The sequence below is a fragment of the Rana temporaria genome, chromosome 3 (assembly GCF_905171775.1).
Source record: "Rana temporaria chromosome 3, aRanTem1.1, whole genome shotgun sequence".
Classification (NCBI taxonomy): domain Eukaryota; kingdom Metazoa; phylum Chordata; class Amphibia; order Anura; family Ranidae; genus Rana; species Rana temporaria.
Window position 1 is genome coordinate 434,775,736 of NC_053491.1, and position 15,277 is coordinate 434,791,012.

Sequence of the window (15,277 nt, forward strand, 5' to 3'; positions counted from 1 at the left end):
TATTGATTTAGACGTGGACGTAAATTACGTAAATCCCTATTCACGGACGACTTACGCAAACAACGTAAAATTTTAGAATTTCGAAGCAGGAACGGTGGCCATACTTTAACATTGGTTACGCCACCTAGGGGGCATCTTTATCTTTAGGCTGCCTATCTCTTACGGAAACGGCGTATCTGTACTGCGTCGGCCGGGCGTACGTTCGTGAATAGGCGTATCTAGTGATTTACATATTCTACGCCGACCGCAATGAATGCGCTACCTAGCGGCCAGCCTAAATATTGCACCCTAAGATAGGACGGCGCAAGCCGTCCTATCTTAGATAGGTTTAAGTGTATCTCTGTTTGAGAATACACTTAAACTTAGGTCGGCGCAGATTCCGAGTTAGGTCAGCGTATCTACTGATACGCCGACCTAACTCTTACTGAATCTAGCTAATTGTTTTTTCCTGCACCATAAATGTATCTAGTTCATTTTAAAAGAACTACAAGTGGACTTTAAGTTTCAAATAAATAAAAGTATATTTTTGGTTTAACAACATTTATTAGTTGTTGAGGTTTCACAGAAATTCAAAGTAGTGAAGTAACCTTGACGTTTAAAATAAATCAGGAGAAGTCTGTAGTGGTTATCAAAACCTCATCATTTAACATCAGATGGTGTTCAGAGAAGCATATCGCTAGGCTCCATCTATAAGAAACCCACACAAAATCACTCCACTAACTTCTTTTTTTATTTTCAGGCTGTGGCAAACTCACTGGCGTCAGTAACCCAATCACTATACGTGCCTCGGGGTCACGGTTTGGCTCTTGGATGACGGATACCATGGCTCCCAGTTCAGATAATAGGGTGAGTCAACTAATAGATGCTTTTACGCTCTGCTGTGCTATATCTGTTTTTTTTTTTTTATCATCTGTTGGCTCTGTAAAGCCAGAGGCAGTAATACCAACTGCAACCAGAGAGATCAACAGCAGGGAGTTATTGTTAATGGTGGCTTCAGCAACCACAAATGAGAGGCAGTAAACTGAAAATATACAGCGAAAGTGGTTTTCCATCTTCACTTGACTTAAATTTACGGGCTTGTACAAGCTTTCCTTTAAGTTTAACTAAGTTTATTGCCTTTTTTTATTTCCTTCCTCCTTTGCTTCTCTTTCTTGCTCCTGCAGACACTGAAGTAATAATGGAAGATCTGCATCACTGGGTTAAGAATGCCTGTAGTGCCAGCCTATGATCGGGGCTTACCCTGGCTCGTAGGCTGTCCAGAAATACAGCTATAAAAGGACTGAAATGTTATAAAATGTCAAACATTCTTTATTAGTTGTAGGACAATTTTCAATAGAAGGTGAAACATTATCGTATGGAAATTTACCCATACATATCTTCAAAGTTGAACTCCAAAAAAAAAAAATAGCTAAATGTACAACTGAAATACATATATGTGAGCTATTTTACCAGGAAATTACTTCTGCTGTCTAATGATGGTGACATTATAAGCATTATGCATGCACCAGACGCGATCACCAACAGAAACTACAAGGACATTTTACATCTTCCACTTAGAATAACTGACCCCCCTAGTGGCTGTTTTAGTACAATATCTGGTAGAGGGGTTCACATCCCCCTTTAAGCCTTTCACACTGCGCAGTTTGGCCACACCCACCATTAGAAGTGGCACGCTCTTCTATCATGGCTCTTCTGCATTTGTTCTATGACCCTAAAGTCCTGGTTATAATATTCACTGCCAGGTTATTGCAGATCAATAAATTATTCAATAAATCAAATACTTATGCTGATAAAAATTTGCTTTCAATATGCAGTACAAAGGATAAAATGGTGCATCCTTTACTTATACTTCCTCTCTTTATTAAGCAATCCCAATCCAGTCTTGCAAAACTCTTTAGAATCCAGTTTGTGAAGCTTCTGGAAGGGATGATACTCACTTTATATTGTACTTTGCTTTTAATGTTAGGTCATGTAAGCACATTATTGGAGGGCACCCGATCTAAAGTGCTAAGCATAATGCAGCAAAAAAAAGGACCACAGAGGAGGTCGTAAATGTCATTTTTGGAAGTATATTTTTTTCAAAACGTCTTTGGTCATTGTGCCTTTGTAGAGTTTCAACGTTACATGGCAAAGTATCAAGGATAGGTTGTAAGAGCAATAGGTGCAGCAGGTTTGTGTGTAATTGAACATCTGCTATCTAGCAACTTACGCTGCAGCCTAATTTTTTTATAGTTTGGCCACTATTTTATTCTCCAAGGCCAAAGCGTACGAAAAACATTAAAATTTCCCAAGTGGTTACATTAGGACTAAAGCCAACACATCTTGTTTTAGATTTGGATAGCGTAGAGTAGGATTAGAACACCTATCAGGTTTTTATTTGTTGCCTTTGTCCCTGTTGGGGAGATTCACCCTATTTGTTTGTCCTGGTGACCATTATCAGTAATGCCGCATACACATGATCGGAATTTCAGATGGACTTGTTTCGTGTGTGGGCCCCATCTGACTTTTTTCCGTCGGGGGTTTAGAAATAGAACATGATTTATTTTTTTCTGATGGAAAAAAAAGATAGGAAATTCCTATCGTCTGTGTGCAAGTTCGACAGAGAAAAAAACCCACGCATGCTCAGAATCAAGTAGACGCATGCTCGGAAGCATTGAACTTCATTTTTCTTGGCTCATCGTAGTGTTTTACGTCACTGCATTTGAACGGTCGGAATTTGGTCTGACAGTGTGTATGCAAGACAGCTTGAACGGAATTCCGACAAAAAATCCCATTGTATTTTAGGCCATCGTAAATTCAGATCGAGTGTATGGGGCATAATAATGAAATTTAAAGAAAATTCTAAATTTTAATTGGTCACTAGAATAGGAATAGTGGGGAAATCTTTCAATGGTTCTGATGACCCTGGTGACAACAAGAGATTACCCACACTTTGGAGGGATTTCCTCTCACTTCCTGCCGTAGCTGTGGCACAGGAAGTGAAGGGAAAGCTCCTCAATGGGAGACATAGAGCAAAAATGTTAAATCAAGGGTAATAAGTTCTTTCTTACTCTATCCAAAATTAAAAAAAAGTTTTTCCTTTAGTTCTACTTTTAATTCCCTTAGCTGTAGTGCTTGTACAATTTGTCATAACACTCATTATTTTTCATGTGGCTGGTATTCTCAGCTCTCGTTATAGGATCATTATAGCTTAGTAAATTGAGCCACATATTTTTCCTCCAGATCTTTCTTTGTCCTTTTGAGAATATTGGTAATTACTCGCTTATGTTTTGAGCCTGCAAAGATATTGTACTTTGAAAAATAAAACATGAACTCAGTTTCTGCTGCAAATTAGATTAAGATGGTTCCGGATAAGCAAAGTCATTTGGGATATTTAGATAACTTATTCTCCATTACTGCATTTGACTCACTCTTGGGTATTTATTTATAGGATGCATTAGGCGGATAGGAACCCATATACATGCAGCGGGCAGCATCAAAAAACAGCAGCGCTGCTGATCTGTATTAGAAAAGTGTTCATTTGCTGCATGCAACTTTAAATAAGATTAGACCTCCATTACCACAGAAACCAAGTGTTTTTCATTCCAACCACAATCTCCACCGTGCTTCATTTGCCAATGAATATACAGCCGACTCAGAACATCCAAGCTGTTTTTCCCTAATCTGTTTTATCCCCCGTGGAACAAACCAAGCGCAGCTAATGAAATTAAAGGATTTGGAGGGTGTCTAAGTAGCATGACAGATGAAATGTCTCCATGAATATACCATTGGATGCATGGATGAAAAAACATTTAGGGGGAAAAAAAGTGACCGTTGGTGTTCAATGATATTCTGTATACCGTGTTCTGAGATCTCAGCTATAATCTCTCATAGACTGCAGAAATTTGGGCATTTTGGTGAGACCCTTTAATGGCTAAACCCAACATCTATTTTTGGTGCATTTGGCATTACATTTTACTGTGTGCAGTTCACTTAAAGCTGAATTCCAAGCATAGATTTTATAGCATAGCTACATTGGAGCAGCTTGGGTGCTATCTTCTAGGTCCTGTGCCGAGTGACTGCCCTGTTCCATAGTACCCACAAGGGGAAGATTGTTTGGCATGGGTGCCATTCAGTGTAACTATGCTATAAAATCCATACCAAGATTTCAGCTTTCAGTAAATATTTTTTGTGTGCAGTTTCTTACCTGGAGATCCTGCCAGCATCAATGCTTCCTGTTGGGCTGCCTATCAGATTTATCACATAGTCAGCCCAGTGGACAACTTCAGGCTGACAATGTTGCTGTTATTTGCAGGGTAGTGACTTTGCGTTGTCAGCCTAAAACAGAAAGTGCTGTTACTTGCAGGATCTGCAGGCTGAGAAACTTTGCAACAGATTTCGAAAAAACATCTTGCTTACAAAATTTGTATTCAAGGCGAACAAATTATTTAAAGATGAAGTGAGTTTTAGAGAACTTCTTCAGGTTCCTTTCTCTGGCATTACAATACTTGAGGAAGAAACCTAAGCAAGGTTCTAAACGCTTTCATCTCTAATACCGTAAAAGTGAAGGTCAGGAATCACAAAAAAACATACTCCCCTTGATGGCTACAGCACCAATACCAGCTGCAGTTGTCCCCCGTCGCTTCTAAGATCGAAAACTCAGAAATCAAACATTGCCAATCGCTCAGCTCCCCGTCCTTAGCCTGCAGAGATCTGGTGACTGTCAGTCATCGGCTCTCTACTCTGCAGTGCTCACTGGAGTGCTGGGCTGTGCAGGGGATGGGTGCGGCTGGCTGAAGCTCTTAGCAGCTCACTGAGAGGCTGAGTCAGCTGCCAGTCCAGGCTTATGGGTGAATCCAGATCATATGGTTGTGGTCTTTTCAGAGCCTGGACCGACTCCTGTGACCCACAGGAGAAATATATCCAAAAAAGCTTTGGCCACGCTTCTCCTTAAAAATGGTACTAAAGTTCCTTTGTCACAAACTAAGAGGAGACATGCAATGTCTCTTTTGCTATAAAATACAGCTCCGTGCCTGCTTTCTGTCTACTGCAGCATGTGCGCAGCTCAGCATAAATCGCCAGTGACATCATCTTGTACCAGCCATTAAAGACTGTTTAAGACTTGCACCTGGCAGAACATGCTTGCGTCATTGAGGAACAGGGACCATTGAAAGAAAGGTCAGTTTAGCAGCGCTTTAACTTAGCAAATAACTTAAAGCAAACTTTCCATGGAAAAGGGAAGCTTTCCTTTGCGTCAGTCCCACCCCCCCCCCCCTATGCAAATGGCTTTGAATAAGAATTTGTAAACAAACTGTTTGCACAAATAAAAAAAAAGCCCTAGCCTCCAACCCTATTTGGGAGGCATGCATGACCAAACTGTGCAGAGCTGGGAGCTAGAAATACCACAAGAATGCCTTCTTGCAATATCCGGATCACATTGTCATAGAATTTCTGGAGCCAAGGTAAGTATTTTTTTTTGGGAGGGCTTTTTGGTGGTTGCTTTCTCTTTGCCATGGAAGGTGTCTGCATTAATCAATGAGTAACATAAAAAAACTCTACTACGACAAAGATAGGCAGCATAAAAGGGACATTTGTACAAAGTCTTGAGAACTTTTGTCTAGAAGATATTAAAAAAAGAGAGTTAATGAAGCAAAGAGGCAACTGCAACCAATTTGATTCTGTAAGCAGATTTTCAAGAACCAGGACACAAACTAGAGTCCTACAATAGAAAAATACCTTAACTTACTTCATTGGCCGCTCAGCTCTAGTTGGCGGTGCGGTCCCTTAAGGCCCGTACACATTATAACAAAATCGGAAGAAACATTTTGAAGCATGATTGGCTGATTATCTGATTGTTAGTATACTGTAGTGCTTTCGACAGCCGATTTCGGCATTTCAGATGACAAAAACTGAAGGTGCAGGTTAGAATTTTTTATCATAAGTGAACACAACATCTGATTTTCATCTAATGAGTACAGTAATCATACAAAAAAAATTAAATAGAAAAAAAACGTGAATGCTCAGAAGTATAGAACAACCCTATACTTTCTCTTCTACTACGCTGGTACGCAGCTACATTTGCTATTGTCGGGCTAGAATTTTCATACAAGTCAATTAAGCCATTAAAACTACATTATATGCACCTTAGTGGAAAGTCGAACGATCAGTCTTCTGATTTTCTCATAGTATGTACTAGGCTTTAGGCTATCTTGCATCCCTACCTATCCAACCCTGTGTATTATTCGTTGTCACAAAGGTGTTGTAGCACTATATTTTTACACATAGGCAGGGGGTAGGGTCAGTTTAAGAGTCTAATATTGAGTGATAATATTTGTCATGTAAACCAGATTGAGGGAGAAAATTAGGGAGTAGAATAGAATGGATTTTAGGAAGTTTACTTATCTGTAATTGTGTTTGGATCTAGTCCAAAAACAAAGTCCAGGTGTAGGAATGTTGGCATCAGAAATAGCGGCAGCTGGTAAGATGTTATCTGAAGCTCTTGGAAGCTTAAAGACCATTCACACAAAAAAAGAAACTTATGTGGTTTGGGAAACCCTGTTTTCCAGAAATAGGTAATTTGTGGGAAGCTGCTTTCATCTGATGATGATTTGAAAGTTGTAATAAGACCAGTGAGGCTTGGTTTCACCTTGAGCAGAGACTAAGGAATTAAGAAATTATTTAAACCTGGAGTGATATCCAGTCTCGGCAATGTATCAGAAGGTTTTGTTTTTTTAATACCTTGTTTTTGTTTTATAAATAATTATTTTTACTGAATAATTTTTCACATTTACAGAACTCTGCAGTGCTCGATTTGAAGGAGGTATCAAATAGTCGTATGCCAGAGAAACTAGCATCTGTAAATCAATAATTAGTCTCCAAAATTGAGCATTTATTAGCCAGTGTACGTCATAAGGAAAACAAAATTCACAATGGTGAAGAGGAAAGTTTAATAATAAGGCTTCAGTATATATAATAATACATATTTTACAATGGAGGGCAGAAATATATCCACTAGGGGAGCCATTTCTCTGCTTAGCAAAAGTAGGCATCTGATGGGAGAATGCACGTTTAAGTCATACAGCCTAATTTGGACAGCAAAGCATGTGTGACAAAGTGAAAAGGTGTGTAAAGAAAAGTGGAAAAAGAAAAAAAAATACTTTAGAGGGAAAGTGGTAAATGGTAAAGTCAAATATGCAAATAGCCAAGTATGGCTCAATGCATTGGCACTGTCAGTAAATGTGTATAAAAGAGTGCCTCGTTCCTTTAGCCATCTCCAGCAATGAATACTCTCCATTGGGTGAATAGTGTGAAAAAAAAGTCCCAAAAATAAAGAAGAGTTTTCTTTATGGATTATACAAACTTTTCAAAGCCTGAGACCATACAATGGGCCAGACTTCAAGGTTTTTTAATATCTCATACAGAGCAGAATACCATTCTTATATAAGGGTAGTGTCAGTTCTAATTTTCCATACTCAAGATAATGCACAACAGCAATAATTGTTTTAGATGAAAAGGGCATGGTATTTATTTAATGCATTAAAAAGAGCAATCTACTCAAAAATATTTCACGGTTTGGTACCATAGATGTTGAAGATAAAGCCACCCAACAATTTTAATATCTCTCGATGTCTCTATTGGTAAGATCAGGGCTGGGCTGAGGGGTAGACAGGGTGGCTGTCTTGGGCAGCAATAAAGGAGTGCAAAAAAGAATGGTACCCACAACATATACTGTTGAAGTAGTTCACAGCTCATGAGGGTTCTACACTTTGGCCTTTGTTACTAAATGACCTTGCTGCGCCACTAGGTAGGATCTCAACATTTACGTTTCCGGGTCTGCATACCTGCTGTGGCCATCATTAGGGGTTCCCACTCTCCCTATAATGAGTCTCATTTGTTATATATTTTGGAAAAGCAACAGGAGGCGCTGGAAAAAAACTAAGTTAGGAATTATGATGGCAGTGAGAGCTCGCTGTTGGAGTATCCAGGACATATAAAAAGCCAAGGGCTGACTCAAACCAGAAGACTCTACCTATGAAACAAATATCAAATTTGTCTGCTCTAAAAATTAATAACGCAATGGGGGTTATTTACGAAAGGCAAATCCTCTTTGCACTACAAGTGCAAACTACAAGTGCAAAGAGCAGTCGCTGTAGATCGGAGGGGGACATGTAAGGAAAATAAAAAACATAATTTTATCTTGCACATGATTGGATGATAAAATCAGCAGACGTTCCCCTCACTTTAGATCTACCCCTCATATTTACAGCGACTGCACTTTCAAGTGAATTTGCCTTTCGTAAATAACCCCCAATATCTTTAGGTAGTATTTTTTGTAGAGTGGCCATGTACATGGGGGCACACAGGCTCAGTCTTGAACTTCCAAAATGTTAGGCTTCAGATGGATTCCCTTTGTTACAATGTGTTAAAATATTTGTAAATCTTCAGTTACAAACTTTCAGGTGATTTGGAATTGAATCTATGCTGCTAGCCCAACACAAAATTCTTACAATCATTGCCAGGGTCATTTTCTGCCTCCCTCAGCGAGCGAAGTGACTAGGCATCCATGATTTTTTTTTTTGCTGAACCCAATTTTACAGCTGCATCTTATCTAAATCCTTCCCTGTAGCTACACATATCCAACACAACATGCCATTATTGACAGAGGACCCAGCCAGCCTTTAAAGAAACATCTTGGACCATCCTCTGTATGAGCTTGCCAATTCCAATTGTGTCTTCAAACAAAGCTTATTCCTTGGAAATGGTTTTTGCCATTACTTTCTACATACAGAAAGTATTTGTATGCACCAAAAGTCAGCATGGTCCTTATCTGCTTTGTTCTTTGCGTTGATGTTGGAGATGTTACTACACTCATGCCGCGTACACACGATCATTTTTAGCATGAAAAAAAACGTTGTTTTTCAGCATGTTGAAAAAACAAGGTTTTTCCAACTTCATCATTAAAACAACGTTCCCCACACACCATCGTTTTTTAAAAATGATCTAGCAAAGCGTAGTGACGTACAACTCGTACGACGGCACTATAAAGGGGAAGTTCCATTCGCCTTTGGGCTGCTTTAGCTGATTCTGTGTTAGTAAAAGACGATTCACGCTTTTTTGTCTGTTACAGCGTGATGAATGTGCTTACACCATTATGAACGGTAGTTTTACTAGAGCGAGCGCTCCCGTCTCATAACTTGCTTCTGAGCATGTGCAGGTTTTTAACATCGTTTTAGCCCACACACGATCATTTTTTACAACCAGAAAAACGACATTGTTTAAAACGACGTTAAAAAATGCAGCATGTTCAAATTTTTTTTGCCGTTTTTCAGAACCTGAAAAATTATGTGAAGCCCACACACGATCATTTAAAATTAGTTTTTTTTCATGCCGAAAAATGATCGTGTGTACGCAGCATCACTCCTTTTGGAACAAGTAATTGCTGCTGCCGGGATGCAGTGTGTCTGATAACAATACAATTGAGGATTTTCCACCTCTATTTGTCCCAGTTCTCAGAAAAAATAGAGACGATAAGTGTCCCCAATGGAGACACAGACAGCAAAACTGGTATCCTAACCCCCCAACATTTCCTATTCTAGGGTTCCTCAAACTTTCAATCAAAGAACCAATTCACTCTTATTCAAGCTTTACGGAGCCAGACTTTGGACTGTAGGTGTGGAAAATGTCCCAGTATCAATAGAAGTAAACAATGCTCTAGGCTTGGTGGTCAGTGTAAGTAATAAATGCCCTAAAGCTGCTGGTCATATAGGAGTAATAAATGACCCAGTGCCTCTGAGTAGAGGGAGGAATAATGACCCATTGTTGGTGTCTGTGGAAGGAATTGCCCCCTATTGGTATCAGTGGGAGGAAGTACTGTATGCCCAATCATTGATGTCCGTGGGGGGAGTATTGCCCCATCATTGGTGTTAGTTGGAGGAATAGTGCCCAGTCAGTGTCAATTAAAAAAATTGTACCCTGTTGTATGTATTAGGATGAATAGTAGCCTATTATTGATTTCAGGGATATAAATCTTCACCAATAATGATTTTAGTGGTAGGAATTGTGCCCAATAGTTGGTTTCAGAGAGAGGAATGGTGCCCCATAGTCCATACAAGTGAGAAGAATAGTGCCCCAACGTTGGTGTCAGTCAGAGGAATGGTGCCATATTGTTGGTGTCAGTGGGAAGAATATTGCCCCATTGATCTGTCAAATGGAGGAATAGTACCCCATCAATAGTGTCAGGAGGAATAGTGCCCAATGTACTAAGGCAGCAGTTTGTAGACCACTGCTGTTTTCAAAACTAAACACAATCTGCATATACTTTAAGTCTGTCTTTTACTTCTCATGTGTGCAACCCAGCATGTCTTTTCTGTATCTGTGTATTTAGTCGCTTGCCTGGAGTTCAGTTTTAATAGGATCAGTAGTAAAATCCAGGACTGAGTACACATTCAGGCTTATTCAAAGCAGGTTCAAAGAGTAGTGGTGCTGTGTGAAATACACTCACCCATTACAACAGATAAAATTCACTTAAATTAGATAAATTAAAAATTAAGTTTGATTTATTTCTGTGGGTTAATGCACTTTTTTCATTGTTTTTTGCTTACCCTATTGAATCCCATTCATGCTTTCAAGCATTAAAGTGGAAGTCAAAGAATCTTTTTTTTTTTTATCTGTAATAATTATTACCTCCGATCAGTATAACTTCCTATCAACATTATTGTCCTGAGGCCAGGATACTTGAATAAGTATTAAATATCAGTACTGCACTTGTAACAGTTTCTATGGATTGTAGTGATGACACCACTGGTTCACTAGATATTTAAAAGCAATACAAATGATAGTTATTTTTGACAAGCCAATATAAGCTTACTTGAAAAATCTCCATGTCATTTTTGCTCCCTATCTGATGCCCATTTTTTCCACAACCAGTTTTTCAGCTTCTCGTGTGCTAAGTCCTTTGGTTTACGCATTTCTAAGAACTACATATGATGTAGAGTGTTTGCTCTACAAACTATGCTTTTTATTGTTCAGAAGGCAGGCTTTATGAAATGTGTGACACAGCAGTGTCTATTCACAGGGCATAGTGAATATGTCACACAATTTAAGAAAGTAAATGTTTGAGATTTAAAAAAATTATAATTTTCAAACTTTTTCTGATTAATAGTAGTAGGCTTGAAATAAGTGAAATTAAAGGTGGAATGTATATATCATTTTTCATTGTGGCCATTAAAACGCTTTAAGGAAATGTACAGTTTGCTTAATGTATGCTATTTGTCAATATGGTGTCGTTTTTAGCCTCCCTTAAAGTGGATGAAATTACTTGTACCTACAGGTAAGCCTATAATATGGTTTACCTGTAGGTACAGTGAATATCTCCTAAACTTGCACTCTTTAGGAGATATTCACACAGCATACAGCCGGCGACCTCACTGGCCCATGCATAACCAAAGCATAACCATAACGTGCCTTCAGAAATTTGTGCCAGTGATGGAGCCCCAGCACACCTGCGTGGGAATTACGTCATTGCGGCCCCGGATATTCATAAAGCCGGAAGGAAGACCGGGTGAAGATGGAAGTGTCAGGAAGCCATGAAAGCGCTGCGCTGTGTCCAGGTAGGTCTGTCGTAATGTGCTAGGATGTGGTGCATTCTAGTATATTATGACTTAAACCTACAGGGGGCCCATTTTTTTTCTGGCGGTTTACTATAGCTTTAAGTGCTGTTTAGCAAACCTTAAAAAACAGGGGTAACCTTAAGGCCTCGTATACACGACGGGACATGTCCGATGAAAACGGTCCACGGACCGTTTTCATCGGACATGTCCGCTGGCGGATTTTGGTCTGGTGGCTGTACACACCATCAGACCAAATTTCCCGCGGACAGCGGCGGCGAGGTGCGCGACCCTGGAAGGTCAATGCTTCCACGCATGCGTTGAATCACTTCGACGCATGCAAGGGCTTTCGGCCGAGCGGACATGTCCGGTGAGTCGTACAGACGACCGAACATGTCCGACGGACAGGCTTCCAGCGGACATGTTTCTTAGCATGCTAAGAAACATTTGTCCGCTGGAAACATGTCCGATCTGCCGGAAAATTGTCCGGTCGGCCGTACAGACGACCGAACATGTCCGCGGAAACTGGTCCGCGGACCAGTTTCAGCAGACATGTTCGGTCGTGTGTACGAGGCCTAAGAGGAAAACACAAATGGGAATCTGACTAATTGCAGTATAAAAAACAGTCTTATTTATTAAAACCAGTACATACTTTTGGTTTTTATGTTGCAGTTAGTCTGATGACCATTGTTGTATCCTTACAGAGTCACTGCTTCACTCTGTGGCTGCTACCGCTGATGCTGCATAGTCATTTTTATATTGACTTTTTTTTATGGCTTATTAGCTTTCTTCTTATGGACTCTACACTGATTAGCCTATAGGATATTACCTAAACCCTCCAGTGCCATCCATTTTATTTTGGAAACTATAAGAAAAAGCTCCCTCTGTGTCTGCCCCCTTAAAGAGGTGTCCCCCCCCACATGAAATTTTAGTCAGCAGCTAGAAATACTGTAGCTGCTGACTTTTAATATTAGGACACTTACATGTCCAGGGTTCCCACAATGTCGGCACCCCAGCTGATTTTTGGATCGTCTGCCACCGCCATTGCCAGTAAGGGAACTCGGCAGTGAAATCTTGCGGCTTCAGAGCCAGGACCCTACTGTGCATGCGCGAAGCGCGCTGCACTTTCTAATTGCCCCGGCGGCAGAGGAAGGAGGCGGGGGCCTAACTTATGAGGTGCCATCTCCGGAAGTGGGGAAGGGGTACCTGTCAAAAACAGGTACCCACCCCCCGATAGGTGCTAAATGTGGCACTGGAGGGGGGAGAGAGACAGATAAGCGAAAGTTGCTCTTTTGAGTGGAACTCCGCTTTAAGTAGTAGACCGCCAACTTAATGGTAGCAGGCAGTGTTTGCTTCCCAGCTGTTCTGTTTCAAAAGAGCTTTATGCATTGAAATACCTACATAGACCTAGCCTGTCTGGACAGTATGGTCACCTGCTGACTTGGTACCACCCACAGGCAGTTTAACTCTTTTATAAGACACAGAAGTTGAACCTAACACAAGTGTTTAGCTATAAGTGAACTAATTAGCCTTAAAAAGTAACTAACCCCAATAATAAAAATGCAATACATTGCAGCTTGCAGTCCTTAGATGTGCTGGCTGTCTTAGTTTATTTTATCTTTCAAGCCAAGGACATTTTCAGCTCATGCAGAAACGACCTATTGATTTTACCAAAAATGCAGTGTCTGTGTCACTTTCTGTGAGCTGCAGAGAAGGATATCTTCCTTCCTAGTTATTTTCTGTAAACTACCAATGGACCTGCCCCTCATGCAATGGAGATGGGGTGATATAGACATGTTGTAGACCATATTAGGAGAGCATGCCAGGTTGACAACCATGTCTCCTCCCATAGACTTAGCCTGTCCAGACAGTATGGTCACAGGCTGACTTGGTACCATCCAGGGATGGACTGGCCATTGGGACTACAGGGAGTTTCCCGGTGGGCCGATGGCTCAGTGGGCCGGCTTCAGTGACAGTGGACTGCCGCTCACTCCGCTCCTCTGTCTCTCCCTTCCCGCAGCACTCACCTCCTCTCCCTCCCCGCAGCGCTCACCTGGGGGGGACAGAGAAGCAGGGGAAGTACCAGAGGAGCAGGGGGGATGACAGAGGAGCATGGGGGAGGGGACAGACAGCTGACTCAACAGCTATGGCTTGGGAGTTTCTCACTTCTGCCTAATCTTGTCCCGTAAAGGGGAGCACCGAACTGATTCTTTGCCCCGGGTGAAATAATGTCTAGCTTCCCCACTGGTACTGCCTATAAGAGTACCAGTACCTAGTTGGCTAGTGAAGGGGGAGAAAGGGCTTGGGTGGCCCGGGAGGGGGGGGGGGCGGGAGTTGTCCGGCCGCCATGGGAGAGACCTGTCAAAGTGGGCCAGTCTGGATGAAGTCCAGGGCCAAATTTTTGTCCCAGTCCAGCCCTGGTGCCATCCACAGGCAGTTGAACTCTTCAATAAGACACAGAAGTTGAACCTAAGACAATTAGGAAATTGTAGTACAGAGGATGTTTTTCCAGTCTTTTGAAGTGTAAGGGAACAATGTTTGTTCAAAGACTTGTTTCTGTGAAGACACCAAGGACTAGTAAGCTGCGATATATTACATTATCAGTTTTGGCTTCAAATACAGTTTAAAAAGGTGGGGAGGACAGAGAGATATACCAAACCTGTACTTCTGTGGATCACAGGAGTGCATTTCTTTCTGCACTCCTGTGACTCGTTTTCAGCAGACTGCCGATCTAGGCTCAGACAAGATCGCGACACTGGGGTCAGGATCCGCCTACATGCCTGGACTGACACCCGGCTCAGCCTCTCAGCCAACCGCTGATGGCCTAAACGGGCTGCTCCAGCCCCCTCCACAGCCCAGCACTCCAGTGAGTGAGGAGGGGGCAGAGTGCAGTAACTGATGGGAGCTGTGAGAACCCGAGAGATCTGCAGTGTTTAATCACTCAGTGTTAGAGCCAGCAGGCAACAGATGCAGCATCGGACCAATGCTGCATCCACCTAGGTAAGTATAAATCTACAAAAATCCCAAACCCCATACTTCTCCTTTAATTCCCTTTGCAGTTTGATGAATTAGGGCCATTGTCACGTGGTTGTTTGGTAATTAATAGTCAACATTACAGGTTTACATTATAGATGTGGCTTAATGATGTGACCATATTATATGTTAATATTGAATTATCCAACAAACAGGCTCCCAATTGCCATATCTACCATAACTGGTTAAAAAGAAATTGAAGAACTAACTCAAATTAAAACTGCTCCCCCGTTCTAACACCTATACTAACTACCCTGTAGAAGCAAGATGCATATACTTACCTATTCTCAGAGAGCTCCAGTCCGGTCAAATAATTGGCTCCCAGCAGATGATTTCAGGGTAGAAGAGGGAACGCTAACAATGGATGGAATGACTGGGCTGTGACATCCCCCATAGGCTTAATATGGGGCATCTGTTGTGAGTTGTCCCTCCTCTATGCTGAAGTCAACCGCTGGGAGCTGATCACATGACTGGACTGAAGTGCCCTGAGAACAGGTAAGTATAAGCATCTTCCTTTTACAGGGTAGTTAGTATATAACTGTTAGAGGTTCACCTTCCAGCAGGAGAACGACCCTAAACATACAGCCAGAGCTACAATGGAATGGTTTAGATTGGGGATATGCAATTAGCGGACCTCCAGCTGTTGCAGAACTACGATT

The 15,277-nt window shown here is 41.3% G+C and overlaps 1 protein-coding gene across 1 annotated transcript in view; it reads left to right on the top strand.

Annotated features, from left to right (window-relative positions):
- The window catches only part of OLFM2 (olfactomedin 2), a 246,011-nt gene that overhangs the window by 196,216 nt on the left and 34,518 nt on the right, over positions 1–15,277 (top strand). Inside the window, exon 5 of the mRNA XM_040346385.1 lies at positions 740–846. Within this exon, the coding sequence (XP_040202319.1) occupies positions 740–846 (107 nt within the window). The remainder of the gene's footprint in view (positions 1–739; positions 847–15,277) is intronic.